Source organism: Gopherus evgoodei, chromosome 3, assembly GCF_007399415.2.
Source record: "Gopherus evgoodei ecotype Sinaloan lineage chromosome 3, rGopEvg1_v1.p, whole genome shotgun sequence".
Lineage (NCBI taxonomy): Eukaryota > Metazoa > Chordata > Testudines > Testudinidae > Gopherus > Gopherus evgoodei.
Window position 1 is genome coordinate 147,004,803 of NC_044324.1, and position 13,498 is coordinate 147,018,300.

The following is a 13,498-nucleotide window of genomic DNA, read 5'->3' on the forward strand; positions in this document are numbered from 1 at the left end:
TAGAGCTTATTGTTGTGGCATCCTTAAAACGGATGTTTGTAAGGTTTGTTAATGTTAGTGGACTTGGAAACATGTAGTCATTTTTCACAGGTATATGTGACTAAACATGTTTGGGCAAACTATGATTTCTGTTCCACGATTGCAACTTCACTGATAGGCCAAGGGAGTTGCATATAACTTATAACAAACTTTTCCCTACTGTTAATTTTCTTCTTTCATTTTGATTTTTAGTTATGGGTGATATTATTTACTCAATGTTCTAATATCTGTCCCCCTGTTAGACTTCATGCCTTTATAAATCTATATTATGTATTTTTTAAAACTTCAGTATAATTCTGTCTCTAAGCAGTATCTCTCAAGGTCAGTATTGAAGTTCTTGCTTAGGATGGCATTAAGATATCTCATAGTATAACTCTGTGTAGTTAATTTCCAAAGATAAATTCAGGATTATTTTTCCTAGCCTAGAGCCCTGTGTTTGCCTCCACTATGAGGCATAGAGAGGGACAAATATAATGGAGCGGAAGAGTGTCCCCACTTCCAGCCTCCTGCCCCTGAGCATCAGAACACATGGAGTAGTGCCTCCAATGTATACCCCCTTCCCCCATTCCTAGGAGTCCACCAAAGCCATTTTCAGATATTTCAGTAGTGTGGGGGCTCTGAGTCTCAGCATGGGGAGATGTTGTGATACCTGTGGAATTGTTATACATAGCACACTTTCCTTTCTGAATGGCAGGGGTTTTTTTCAGCTGCGTGTTAATGCTGTCGAAAGTCTGCATTCTCCTCTTGCAGTGAATGAGATACAGGAGATGCAGTCTGAAGATGCTTTTTTTTTTTAAAGAACCTTTCCTTACCAGGAAGGGGCAGATGTATCTAGAATGCTCTAGTTCTGTTAAGTTAGCAGTAGGTAAATAGCTGAGGTGGTACCAATTTGTGTAGGTGTGTCCAGAGGTTCCCCCTAAGGCTTGCACTGTGCAGCTGTGTTCCTTACTGTGTTCAGATAGGTGCCTGTCATGCTGAGTTGCCCCTCCATTACTACTGACTGGGGGAAAGGTCTTGAGGGCTACCCTCTAGTTATTTCTGGTGCACAGAGTGTGTAGTAGTGTGTGGGGGAGTGATCCAGGGCTCCCTGTTTCTCTAACTGCTTCCAGCACCACTAGCCAGTGGGGCTGTCTTTAGAAAAGGCACAGAAGTGATCCTAGGAATTATAAACTAATGAACCTTACTTGAGTACCATGCAAACTGGCTGAAACAATAACTAGAGTTATACAATACCCAGACAAACATGATATGATAGAGACAAAAGAGTACAGCTTCTATCAAGAAAAATTGTCTCTCTAATCTACTAGAATTCCTTGATCATGTCAACAAAGGTGAACCAACCGGTAAACTTAATTTGGGCTTTCAGAAAAAAAAATAAAGAGAGAAAGAAACAACCAACTCTTGATAAAGGCATTCTCAAGAGTCTTTTAAGGAATCTCTAAGCAGTCATGGGATGAGAAATAAAGGTACTGTAAGTGACTGAAAACTGGCTGTGGGACAGAAAACAAGGTTCTTCTTCGAGTGATTGCTCACATCCATTCCAGTTAGGTGTGCGCGCCGCGCGTGCACGTTCGTCGGAAACTTTTTACCCTAGCAACTCCAGTGGGCCGGCAGGTCGCCCCCTGGAGTGGCGCCGCCATGGCGCCCAATATATATCCCTGCCGGCCCGCCCGCTCCTCAGTTCCTTCTTACCGCCGTGTCGGTCGTTGGAACTGTGGAGCGCGGCATAGCTGTCCTCCACGTCCCTAGCTCTCCTAGTTATCTATCGTTATTCTCTAGTTCCATTATAGTTGTTAATTAGTTTGTTCAGTTGATAGTTAAGTTAATTAGTTGTAAAGTACTTCTTCGCCGGGGGCTTAGCCCTTCCCGGCACCCGGCACCGGGCTCATGCCTGGTTCGCCGGGCTTCAAGCAGTGTGCGGCCTGCAAGAAGCCCATGCCTACCAGCGATCCCCACGAAGCGTGCCTGAAGTGCCTCGGGGAATCGCACAGATCTGACAAGTGCCGCATCTGTAAGGCCTTTAAGCCGAGGACAAAGAAGGAGAGGGATCAAAGGCTCCGAACTCTCCTAATGGAGGCGGCACTTGACCCGACGGCTTCACAGGCCGTGGTATCGGCACCGGCACCGGATCGCTCCGGCACCGAGAAGACTCCTCGGCACCGACCCTCTCCGGCACTGGAGCCAGAGCCAAGGCCGTCGAAGTCTAATACTCCGGCCAGGCAGACCCGGCTAGAGCGCCCGGCCTCGACATCGGCCGCGGCGCCGCCGGCACCGTCAGCACCGTTGACTCCGGGCCCGGCGGGTCCGTTGAGTCCGGTGCCGCCGAGCTCCCCCATGAGATCTGGGGTTGAGATAGTGGTACCATCCACACCGGAGACCTTCGCCTCGGCTCGGGACCTTATTGCCCTGACTGAGCCTACTCGGCTGCCACCCCCGGTACCTCCGGTGCAGGTCGTGTCCAGAGGCAAGCCCATGATGTCGGCACCGCCCAGAGACAGTCGTTCCCGATCCAGGTCCCGACGTCTTGGGCGCTCCAGATCCCGACGCCGCTCGCAGTCCCGGCACCGCTCCCCTCAGCGGTACCGGTCGCACTCGCGGCACCGGTCGGCATCGAGACGGTCGCGGTCAGGCTCCAGTCGACACCGGCACCGCGACTCCAGGAGCAGGTCCCGACGCTACTCGCCGCACCGGTCGACCTCCCGGCACCAAGCTGGTGGCAGGTCCCGGTCCCGGTCTCGCTCGACCTCCCGGCACCGAGCTGGTGGCAGGTCCCGGTCGACCTCCCGGCACCGAGCTGGTAGCAGGTCCCGGCACCGAAGCGGCGCCCGGCACCGATCAGGATCACGGCACCGTGATAGATCCCGGTCCCGATCCCGGCACCGATATGACTCCCGGCACCGGTCCCCGGCACCGAGACGATCCTCCGTGCCGGCCCGCGCAGACCCGTACCATCCAGGGTCGGCCCCACCGTGGCCCTCGAGACAGCCGTCCGTATCCTCCCAGACGGACAGCGGCTATGCGCTGGGCACCGACCGGCAGGCGGCGCTGTTTGGTGATCCGCCGCTGCAGGACCAAGGCCCACAACAGTGGGGATTCTGGACACCCTGGGCGTACCATCAGGCCCTGCTAGGCCGGCGAATGCGGAGCGTAGGGCCCCTGAAGCCTCCTTGTCTCGCCCCCCTCCCTCCCCGGAAGGGGACGAAGGGTCCAATCAGCAGGACTCCGCTGTGGCTCCGGAGACAGAGGCGAGGGCTGAGGAAGACCCTCAGTTGGACACTATCGTGCCTGGGGTCTCATCATCCTCCTCCCCGGATGAGGCGGTGGCGGGTACCTCCTCCAACAGTCCCCCCCCCGCTGGATCTCAGGGCGCACCAGGACCTCCTCAGGCGATTGGCTCAAAACCTGAGTCTGCAGGCAGAGGAGGTCTCGGAGATAGAGGACCCAATTGTCACCATCCTCTCTTCTGATGCTCCCACCAGGGTCGCCCTGCCCTTCATACGGACCATCCAGGCCAATGCTAATACTATCTGTCAGTCCCCGGCCTCCATCCCTCCGACAGCGAAAGGAGTCGAGAGAAAGTACATGGCCCCTTCTAGGGGCTATGAAAATCTACATGTTCACCCGACTCCCGGTTCACTGGTAGTGCAATCGGTGAACGATAGGGAGCGTCACGGCCAGGAGGCTCCGGCCCCCAAGTCCAGAGAGGCCAGGCGGATGGACCTCCTTGGCCGTAAGGTGTATTCGGCTGGGGCGCTGCAGCTCAGGGTCTCCAACCAGCAGGCCCTGCTGAGCAGATATGCCTTTGATTCCTGGGTGGCAGTGGACAAATTTAAGGAGCTGCTGCCACAGGATGCTCGCCAAGAGTTTACGGCCATCTTGGACGAAGGCAAGAAGGTCGCACGCACGGCCTTGCAAGCCTCCTTGGACGCTGCGGACTCGGCTGCCCGTACCCTTGCGTCAGGAGTTACGATGCGTCGCATCTCCTGGCTGCAGGTTTCCGGCCTTCCGCCGGAACTCCAGCATACTATACAGGACCTTCCTTTCGAAGGCCAGGGCCTGTTTTCTGACAAAACAGACCCCAGACTCAAGAGTCTGAAAGATAACCGAGTCGTTATGCGGTCCCTCGGGATGCACACTCCCGTGACGCAGCGTAGACCCTTCCGGCCACAACAACAACAACAACAACAACGCAGGCCGTTTTCCCAGTTCCGCCAGCGGCAGGACCTTTACAGGCGCCGCGGCAGGAACGGGAGGCGCAGGCAGTCGGGGAACCAAGGGGGGCAGAACCAAGGCTCCTCAAAACCCCCGCCTGGTCCTAAGCCTTCATTTTGAAGGTGCGCTCGAGGGCGCAGTAACAGTTTCCTCTATGGATCCTTCCCCCCCGTTTTCCAACCGCCTTTCGTTTTTCCTCCCGGCGTGGTCCCAAATAACATCGGACCGCTGGGTCTTAAGCGTGGTGCAGACGGGATACCGCCTGCAGTTTGTTTCGTTTCCTCCTTCCCGCCCTCCTTCCTCGTCCCTCTTCAGGGACCCCTCTCACGAGCAATTCCTTCGGCAGGAGGTGCAGACGCTCCTCAGCAAAGGAGCTATAGAGGCGGTTCCGAAAAGCGAGAAAGGCAAGGGGTTTTATTCCCGCTACTTTCTGATCCCCAAGGCCAAGGGGGGCCTCAGGCCTATCCTCGACCTGCGAGAGCTCAACAAATACCTCGTGAAGTTGAAGTTCCGCATGGTATCCCTGGGGACCATTATTCCATCCCTGGATCCGGGAGACTGGTACGCCGCCCTCGACATGCAGGACGCGTATTTCCACATTGCCATTTGGCCGCGCCACAGACGCTTCCTCCGCTTCGTTGTGGGGGCTCGTCATTATCAATTTGCAGTCCTCCCGTTTGGCCTGTCCACGGCCCCGAGGGTGTTTACAAAATGCATGGCAGTTGTCGTGGCGCATCTTCGCCGCAACCGTGTCCACGTGTTCCCTTATCTGGACGATTGGTTGATTTGGGGCACGTCGGAACAGCAGGTGAACAGCCATGTCCGCGTGATCACCGGCATGTTTGCGAGTCTGGGCCTCTTGATAAACACAGACAAGTCCACCCTGAGGCCCACTCAGAAGGTGGAATTTATCGGGGCCGTCCTGGACGCCACTGTGGGCAGGGCCTCGCTGCCTCTGCAGCGGTTCCAGACCATGGCGGCGATCGTTCAACGCTTGCGGTCAGCCCCGTTGACGTCAGTGAGGACATGTCTAACCCTGTTAGGCCACATGGCGGCGTGCACCTTTGTGACCGACTACGCTCGGCTCCGCATGAGGCCTCTCCAGCTGTGGCTTATCAGTCATTACAGGCCAAGGCAACCGTTAGACATGTTAATCACAATCCCCCAGAAGGTCTTAGATTCCCTCGGCTGGTGGTTGGACCAGCCCGTATTGTGTGCGGGTCTTCCCTTTCACCCGTCTCAGCCCTCGGTATCCCTGACAACGGATGCCTCAGATCTAGGCTGGGGGGCCCACCTAGGGACCCTGCGGACGCAGGGCCTGTGGTCCCAGGAGGAGGTGGGGCTACACATCAACATGAGGGAGTTGAGAGCGGTCCGCCTTGCTTGCCAAACGTTTTGTCATCAGCTTCAGGGTCGTTGTGTAGCCGTGTTCACGGACAACACGACGACCATGTATTATATCAACAAGCAGGGCGGCACCAGGTCCTCCTCCCTGTGCCTCGAGGCGATACGACTCTGGGACTTTTGCGTAGCCCACTCCATTCACCTCAGGGCTTCCTTCCTTCCCGGAGTACGGAACACGCTGGCGGATCGATTGAGCAGATCCTTCCTGTCACACGAGTGGTCCCTTCGCCCGGACGTCGCTCTCTCCATTTTCCGGAGGTGGGGTTATCCCCGGGTGGACCTCTTTGCGTCCAAGGGGAACAGGAAGTGCCAAGCGTTCTGCTCCTTTCAGGGCAGGGAGCCGGGGTCGATAGCGGATGCCTTCCTCATCCAGTGGTCGACCCACCTGTACTATGCGTTTCCTCCGTTCCCTCTGGTTCACAAGGTCCTCCTGAAGGTGCGCAGAGACAGGGCTCGTGTGATCATGGTGGCCCCGGCATGGCCCAGACAGCACTGGTACACCATGCTGCTGGACTTGGCCGTAGCCGACCCAGTTCCCCTGCCCCTTCATCCGGACCTGATTACCCAGGACCACGGGTCTCTCTGTCACCCAGACCTGCAGTCGCTGCACCTAGCGGCGTGGCTCCTGCGTGGCTAACTGGTTCCGAGCTGCGCTGCTCCACGCCTGTGAGAGAGGTACTCTTGAGCAGCAGGAAACCGTCCACAAGAGCCACATATTCGGCGAAATGGAAACGCTTCTCCTGTTGGTGCGTAGAGAGAAATCTCCGCCCTATGGAAGTTTCAGTAACCGAAATCTTAGACTATGTTTGGTCCCTCAAAGAGCATGGTCTGGCCTTATCGTCGTTGCGAGTCCATCTAGCAGCTATCTCCACCTTTCACCCGGGTGCGGACGATCGCTCCGTTTTTTCTCACCCGACGGTGTCGAGATTCCTTAAAGGGCTGGAACGGTTATTCCCTAACGTCCGTCCCCCTGCTCCAACCTGGGATCTTAACCTGGTGTTGTCCCGGCTCATGGGGCCCCCCTTTGAGCCGTTAGCTACTTGCTCCCTGCTTTACCTCTCTTGGAAGGCTGCCTTTCTAGTAGCTATCACCTCAGCTAGACGGGTGTCGGAACTCCGAGCCCTTGTGGTAGACCCCCCATACACGGTCTTCCACAAAGACAAGGTGCAGCTTAGACCACACCCTGCCTTTCTACCCAAGGTGGTCTCAGCCTTCCACGTCAACCAAGAGATTTTCCTCCCGGTTTTTTTTCCCAAAACCTCACTCCTCAGGCAGGGAGCAGCAGCTCCACTCGCTGGATGTCCGTAGAGCTCTCGCGTTCTACATAGAGAGGACCAAACCCTTCCGCAAATCCCCCCAGCTTTTCGTGGCGGTAGCGGACCGTATGAAAGGGCTTCCTATCTCCTCCCAGAGGTTATCCTCGTGGGTTACGTCCTGTATCAGGACCTGTTATGACTTGGCCCATGTCCCTACGGGCCGTGTGACTGCGCATTCTATCAGGGCGCAGGCGTCGTCGCTGGCTTTCCTTGCCCGTGTGCCCATCCAGGAAATCTGTCGGGCAGCGACCTGGTCATCGGTCCACACCTTTGCTTCCCACTACGCCCTGGTACAGCAGTCGAGAGAGGATGCGGCCTTCGGAACTGCAGTGCTCCATGCCGCGACTTCTCACTCCGACCCCACCGCCTAGGTATGGCTTGGGAGTCACCTAACTGGAATGGATGTGAGCAATCACTCGAAGAAGAAAAGACGGTTACTCACCTTTGTAACTGTTGTTCTTCGAGATGTGTTGCTCACATCCATTCCACACCCGCCCTCCTTCCCCACTGTCGGAGTAGCCGGCAAGAAGGAACTGAGGAGCGGGCGGGCCGGCAGGGATATATATTGGGCGCCATGGCGGCGCCACTCCAGGGGGCGACCTGCCGGCCCACTGGAGTTGCTAGGGTAAAAAGTTTCCGACGAACGTGCACGCGCGGCGCGCACACCTAACTGGAATGGATGTGAGCAACACATCTCGAAGAACAACAGTTACAAAGGTGAGTAACCGTCTTTTCTGTAGTTGGACTGATCTTTAATATATTTGTTAATTATGTGGAAAAGGGTCTGAGCAAGGATAGCACAAAATTAGTGGATAACAGTTACATATGTGAGTGACAAGCAGAGAACTGAGGTTCTTGAAGGACTTAGTTGGAAAGGGCAACATGATGGTAGATGAAATTAAATGTTGACAAAGCTAGGTAAAGCACATAGGGAGGAATAATTTGTACTAGTCTTAGCCCTTACTGGGTGTTGGTGTAGCCATATTGGTCCCAGGATGTTAGAGAGACAAGGTGGGTGAGATAATCTTTTATTGGACCAGATTCTGTTGGTGAGAGAGACAAGCTATCAAGCTACACAGAGCTCTTCTTCAGGTCTGGGAAAGGTACTCAGAGTATCACAACTAAGTGCAAGATGGAACAATAGTTTAGCATAAGTAGTTACCGCATATTCTAGTTACTTTAGAACTAGAAGAATTCTTCTGCTGACTTAATTTATATATGAGTTATTTGAAAACTATTTTATGGATTTCCATAATTGTTTGGCATCTTAGTGCATATGGCATTGGAGTAATTCTTTAGAATTAATATGCAAGAAATAGCAGTAACAATTCTGTTTTCTTAGTTTACTATGTACTTGCATATTTATAACAGTCACTGCTATCAGTTGTGTTGCTGTCTGGATCACTGCATTTTGAATGTGGAAACCTGAAGTGAGGTTAGTAAGCATTTGCAGAGCACATTATTAAAATATTTCAGCTGTGACCCCTGTATTCACTGCACTCTATTTTGATTTACACAATAAAAGCTATTTAATTTGATGTATGCTTTAATATGATACTCTAAAGTTGAGGAAATTATTGTACAGAAATTATGAAGAATTGTTTTGAGCAGATGTGCTTTCTAGTGCATACTGTAATTGTATACTAATTATGGTAAATTCTGTTTTTAAATATGATTTTACTTCAGTGCATCTTGTTCACTATTTTAAGGAAAACACACAGCACATTTTAAAGTGACTGAGAGCAAATATTCATTGTATGTTTTCTCTTTTTCCCCCTGCCCCCCATGGCTCTGCAGAAATTTATGATGAAGGTAAGCAAGCTAAAAATTTAGTATTGTACTGTGTATGACTTTTGACTTTCATTTAATTCATTATTTATCTCTTATTTTTATTTTTTAAAGTAAATATCAAACTTTCACCAGATTTTTACTACTTGGGCTTCTGAAAGCTGTGGCTTTAGAAACCACACTAACTTAGTTTAAGGCTTTTTTTTTTATCGTGGATGGACAGAGGCAGACACTCTGGGCTATGTAGAGTAATAGTATTTGAAGGCATAACTTTAACAGTAGCAAATAAACTTTCTCTGAAGTATTGTTTTAAAATATTAAAGCAATTGTCTAAAGAGGTGAAAAACCTTCCCAACCTTTGCTAAAATGTGTTCTAATGATTTATCAAAAGATAACGTTTGATACATTTTATAGCTTTTATATATTTGTTGTCTCTATTCTTTCTTTGTATCATCTTTTTTATGGTTGGCCAGTTTCTGCGATTCTCAGTTAGTTGTTATGCAGTCAGTGGGATTGGTGTAATATAGGGTTTGGCACATAATAATACATCTTGAGGCAATAAACAGATAAATGTCCCAGCAAAAAAATGCAAAACGGAACATATTGAGAACAGGTGCAACATATTCTGCTTCTGCTGTACCTGGAATGCTGCCATGATGGTTTAATACGTGAGCTGGGATGGCTGAGCCCTTCTATGGCAATGGAATCTGCACCCCCAAGTCATCTGAATAAACACATTCCTGCTTATGGGTGCCCTTATTCTGGAAACCCGTTTTCTTATGGTGTAAGGAAGTGTTAAGAAAATTTCAAAAGTTTTTGAAGAGTTCACATGAACCCTGAAAGGTTTAGTTCTTATTCAGTGATTTATCCAAAATTTGTTGATTGTCTATTTTCTACCCTTTCCTCTAAATAGTAACCTCTCTCACGAGTGTATCTGTCTACCAATGTATTTACTGATTTGTACTCTCTGAAATAAGTGAAATTCTTTTAAACTGAGTAAAGGTAGAATAATTCAATATATCGTAAAGGAATGCACCTCACAACCTGGGTTTGGGATTGCAGCATGCAACCTTCCATTCCTATACCTATTGCTCTAGCCTATGGGCTGGAATAATGTCTCCACTCTGGAGCTGTATAATTACTGATCCTTTCTCCTGGTATACCTCTTGCTTGCCCCATTGTCACTATCCAAACTGTCACTGTAGAACCAGAACTGCCGTTAGTGCCTTTGAAAATCTCCTCCTTTTAGACTGATTCTCTAAATCTGTAGGTGGAGCATAGATAAGCTAAGCATCGAAAGCTTCTCCTCATCAATATATTTTTTCATGTTTATTGTTTTTATTAATAGCCTACATTCCCTCTGTAACATGAAATAGTACTTTTATAGTCTCTATTTGTATTATTTTGCTAATGAACTAAACATTCTGATTCTGAATAGAGTAAAACTGGGCAACATCAGTGACCTGAAGGTTAAAGAGCAAGATCCCACCAAACTTGGATTTGCAAGAATTGTGTAATGTTGTCATTGCGATAGCTCTTACAGCATTAAAGTGTCCTCCATTCATTACTCTGTATGGAGAAAAAGGAATTAAACAAACTACAACCACAATTCCTGCAATAAAATCACATATATATATATTTGGTGGAATGTCTGGCTTTACCCAGCATCAACACTTGACAGGTATTAATAGCCTGACATTAAAAAAAAGAGGAGTCAACAATGTTCTTGTACATAAATCCCTATTTACTGAATTAGTCATTATTTTGTTTTTACAGTTGGCCATTTTTAAGCACATTTTAGCATTTTAAGCCTCTGATAGTAATAAATTATCTGCAGCCTTGAGGGCCCAATTTCCTTTGGAAATAATGCAGTGACTCAGGTTTTTATGAGAGGAATATTACACTTTAATACAACATTAGTACATATTGTTTTAAAGACTACAAGCATTGGATTAAAAACATTAGAGTAGTTGGGTCATTAAAAAAAATCGACATTTGAAACAGTTACTTCTGTAACTTGTAGTCTTTGCTTTAGAAGGCATTGCTGAAGAAATCAAAGGAAGGTATTACCATTCTCTCTGTACTTAATAACTGCTCTTACTGAAAATAAAATTTTAGGTGTTATACAAATGTCAGCCAAACATCTGTAGCATTTTTGGTTTTTTCCACATTTAATGTAGATCATGGGGCCCATATTTTAGAAGGTACTAATACAGAATGATATGTGACATAACTTATTATTTTAATCAACTTTAACACCTATTAGAGCTTCACAACAATTTCCCCTTACAATTCCAATAATTGTGCTTACCATTTACTGTACTTCCCTTCTCATGAGGTATCCATCATAAAATTAGTTTTTGCAGCTGCAAAAAAGCTCTTAGCTTGTTCTTAAAAGCTCAGAGTCTTTTTAGTGAATAATTCTTCATTACAATGCACTTTAGCTCTTGCTTTCTTTTGACACATTCAGCAGTTGTGGGATGTTAATTGCTGCTTTGGTGACTGCAACTGCTTGAATATTTACCTACTAAAGGAGTTGCAGTTAGGACTTCTGTTCAGATGTTCAAGCATTACAGTTCTGTAGTCATGCTCCAAAGAGTATCAGAAATTACCAACACTTATTCTACATACAAAAATTGCACTGATATAACTCTCCTCATTTGGATAGGAGAAGTCGTACAGTTCTACATCACTAGTTAAATCGAGGTAGTAGCAATATGGTCATGCACTTACGCTGATGTAGTAACACCAGAGCAAGAAGACCTCCCATTCCTATCTGACACTGCACTGCTCAATGAAGAACTGACCTGTCTGGCAACTAGGAACTCCTCAATGGCATCAATACTCCGGTTATCCTCTGGCAATTCTATCTGCCTTTGGAATCCTCCCCAGTATAACAGGATTGGCTTTCCTATCTAACAATGGATATGAGAGCTGCATTCCTCTGTCCCTCATCCACATGCGCAGTGAAGAGCTTGGACTGAGGCGGACAACAGATGCCTTCCAGGATACAATGAAAGAGATTATGGGTGTTTGATCTCTACCCCTTCAGTTATCTTAGATGCCAGTAGTATTGTGCACTATGGTGTGAAACTTCCCATCTAGCAGTGAGCCTGTAGGTAGTTCAGGGGTCCATGGAATAAGAACATCAGTCCATACTCCACTAGGCTTACATTGGTTCAGGGTGCTGCTATGTGGACACGGGTGTTGCAGCATGCACTGTTGTAAGCCCAGCTGTGGGAATGCTTTCCACCCAAATATCTGTATCAATTTCACTGAACTGATGGAATTTATATCAGTGCAACTTCTGTTTATAGGCAAGGCTATGGAATAGAAAAGACACAGCTGTGACATTCTTAAAGTACCAACCATCCAGTCATCATGTGGCTTTGGACAATTAGTGTCTCCAGCTAGGTTTTTACATATAATAATAAAGACTTTGTGTTTTTGAGAGAAACCATGACTTCGGGTTCATTGTAATAAGAATTCACGGTCTTTGATGTCCCAAACAACATGTTACTGAGTGAGAATCCTCCATGAATTTTTACAGATGTACCTTTATATATGCCCAGTGTAGTGTGTATATTTTATTGAAAATAAAGGATACTCTGACAAAAACCAAAAACCTGATAGTAAGGTATGTGCTATGATCCATGTATCTTCCTTAAAGACACTAAAATTATTACTTTTGAGTTGTTTGTCCTTTCAAAAACTGTCTGCTTTCGTGGTAGAATGTTTGATTGTGGTAGGTAAAACTTAGGAGAGGCAAAACTGATATTTGAGGAAAAATTGTGAGTTGTCACCACAGCAATTCAGTGAGATTGAGCTTCAGCATTGCTATCAAACTGCCGGTGAGAAAATGGCCTGTTTTTGCTGCCAATTCATTTTTTAGCTAGGCACAGTACCCTTTTTTAATTCTCAAGCTCTAGGCAATTAAGAGCTCACTCCACCTTGATGGAAGAGAAGTGGAAAATGCTGTAGATAGGAAAATAAAACCTTGGGCTTTCAAATGGGAATACTCTTGTATCAAAATCTAAGATCTGTTAGATCTTTATATAAAACCATTGTAGCTATAGACTTGAAACATATTTACATATGGATGATACGTAATGTACATGAAGCAGTGAAAATAAATGTGCACTATAATGAAGCTCACTCTATTAAAAAGTGACTAGTGCTGTAACAAAAATTATTAGTTTTTGTTGGCAGGCAGTGAGTATTCTCGTTATATATAAAATGAAACATCTCAGTGTTGTAAAAAATCATTTTCTGCAGTCTTTGTGTTAAAATGGATTTTAATTCTCGGCTAGTTTCATTTTCATCAAGAGCATGTGCACTCATGTTGGCATTTTTAAGTGTATCATTTCCAGTTTTGGATGCCCAACTTCAGATGCCTTGGGCCTGATTTCTGAACATTCTGACCCTTTGTAGATCTTGTAGACTTTCACTGGAGTTTCTGGGTCTCAATACTTCTGAGAAACTTGCTCATGGTTTCTCAGGGCGGGCATGAAAAATTGGGCAATTTTGAGCATTTTGGCCTTAATGTCCTGTCAGACAGTGCAAGCTGTCTGATATCATTTGGACACCAGGAGACAAACACCTGTGAGTTTGGACATCCCTGAATGCAGTTGAAGAAGTGTGATTATACTGATTGGGAAATGGGGGGCAATATTTCAAGAGTCTGGGGCTGGAGGGGGCTTGACAGGACCTGTTGAACTGTGGCTACACAGATTCACTGG

At 47.7% G+C, this 13,498-nt stretch overlaps 1 protein-coding gene across 4 annotated transcripts in view; it reads left to right on the plus strand.

Moving 5' to 3' along the window:
- The window catches only part of RYR2 (ryanodine receptor 2), a 737,385-nt gene that overhangs the window by 246,911 nt on the left and 476,976 nt on the right, over window positions 1–13,498 (plus strand). For all 4 annotated transcript variants that reach the window (XM_030556966.1, XM_030556967.1, XM_030556968.1 and 1 more), the window contains exon 5: window positions 8,769–8,783. In XM_030556966.1, coding sequence (XP_030412826.1) covers window positions 8,769–8,783 — 15 coding nt within the window. The remainder of the gene's footprint in view (window positions 1–8,768; window positions 8,784–13,498) is intronic.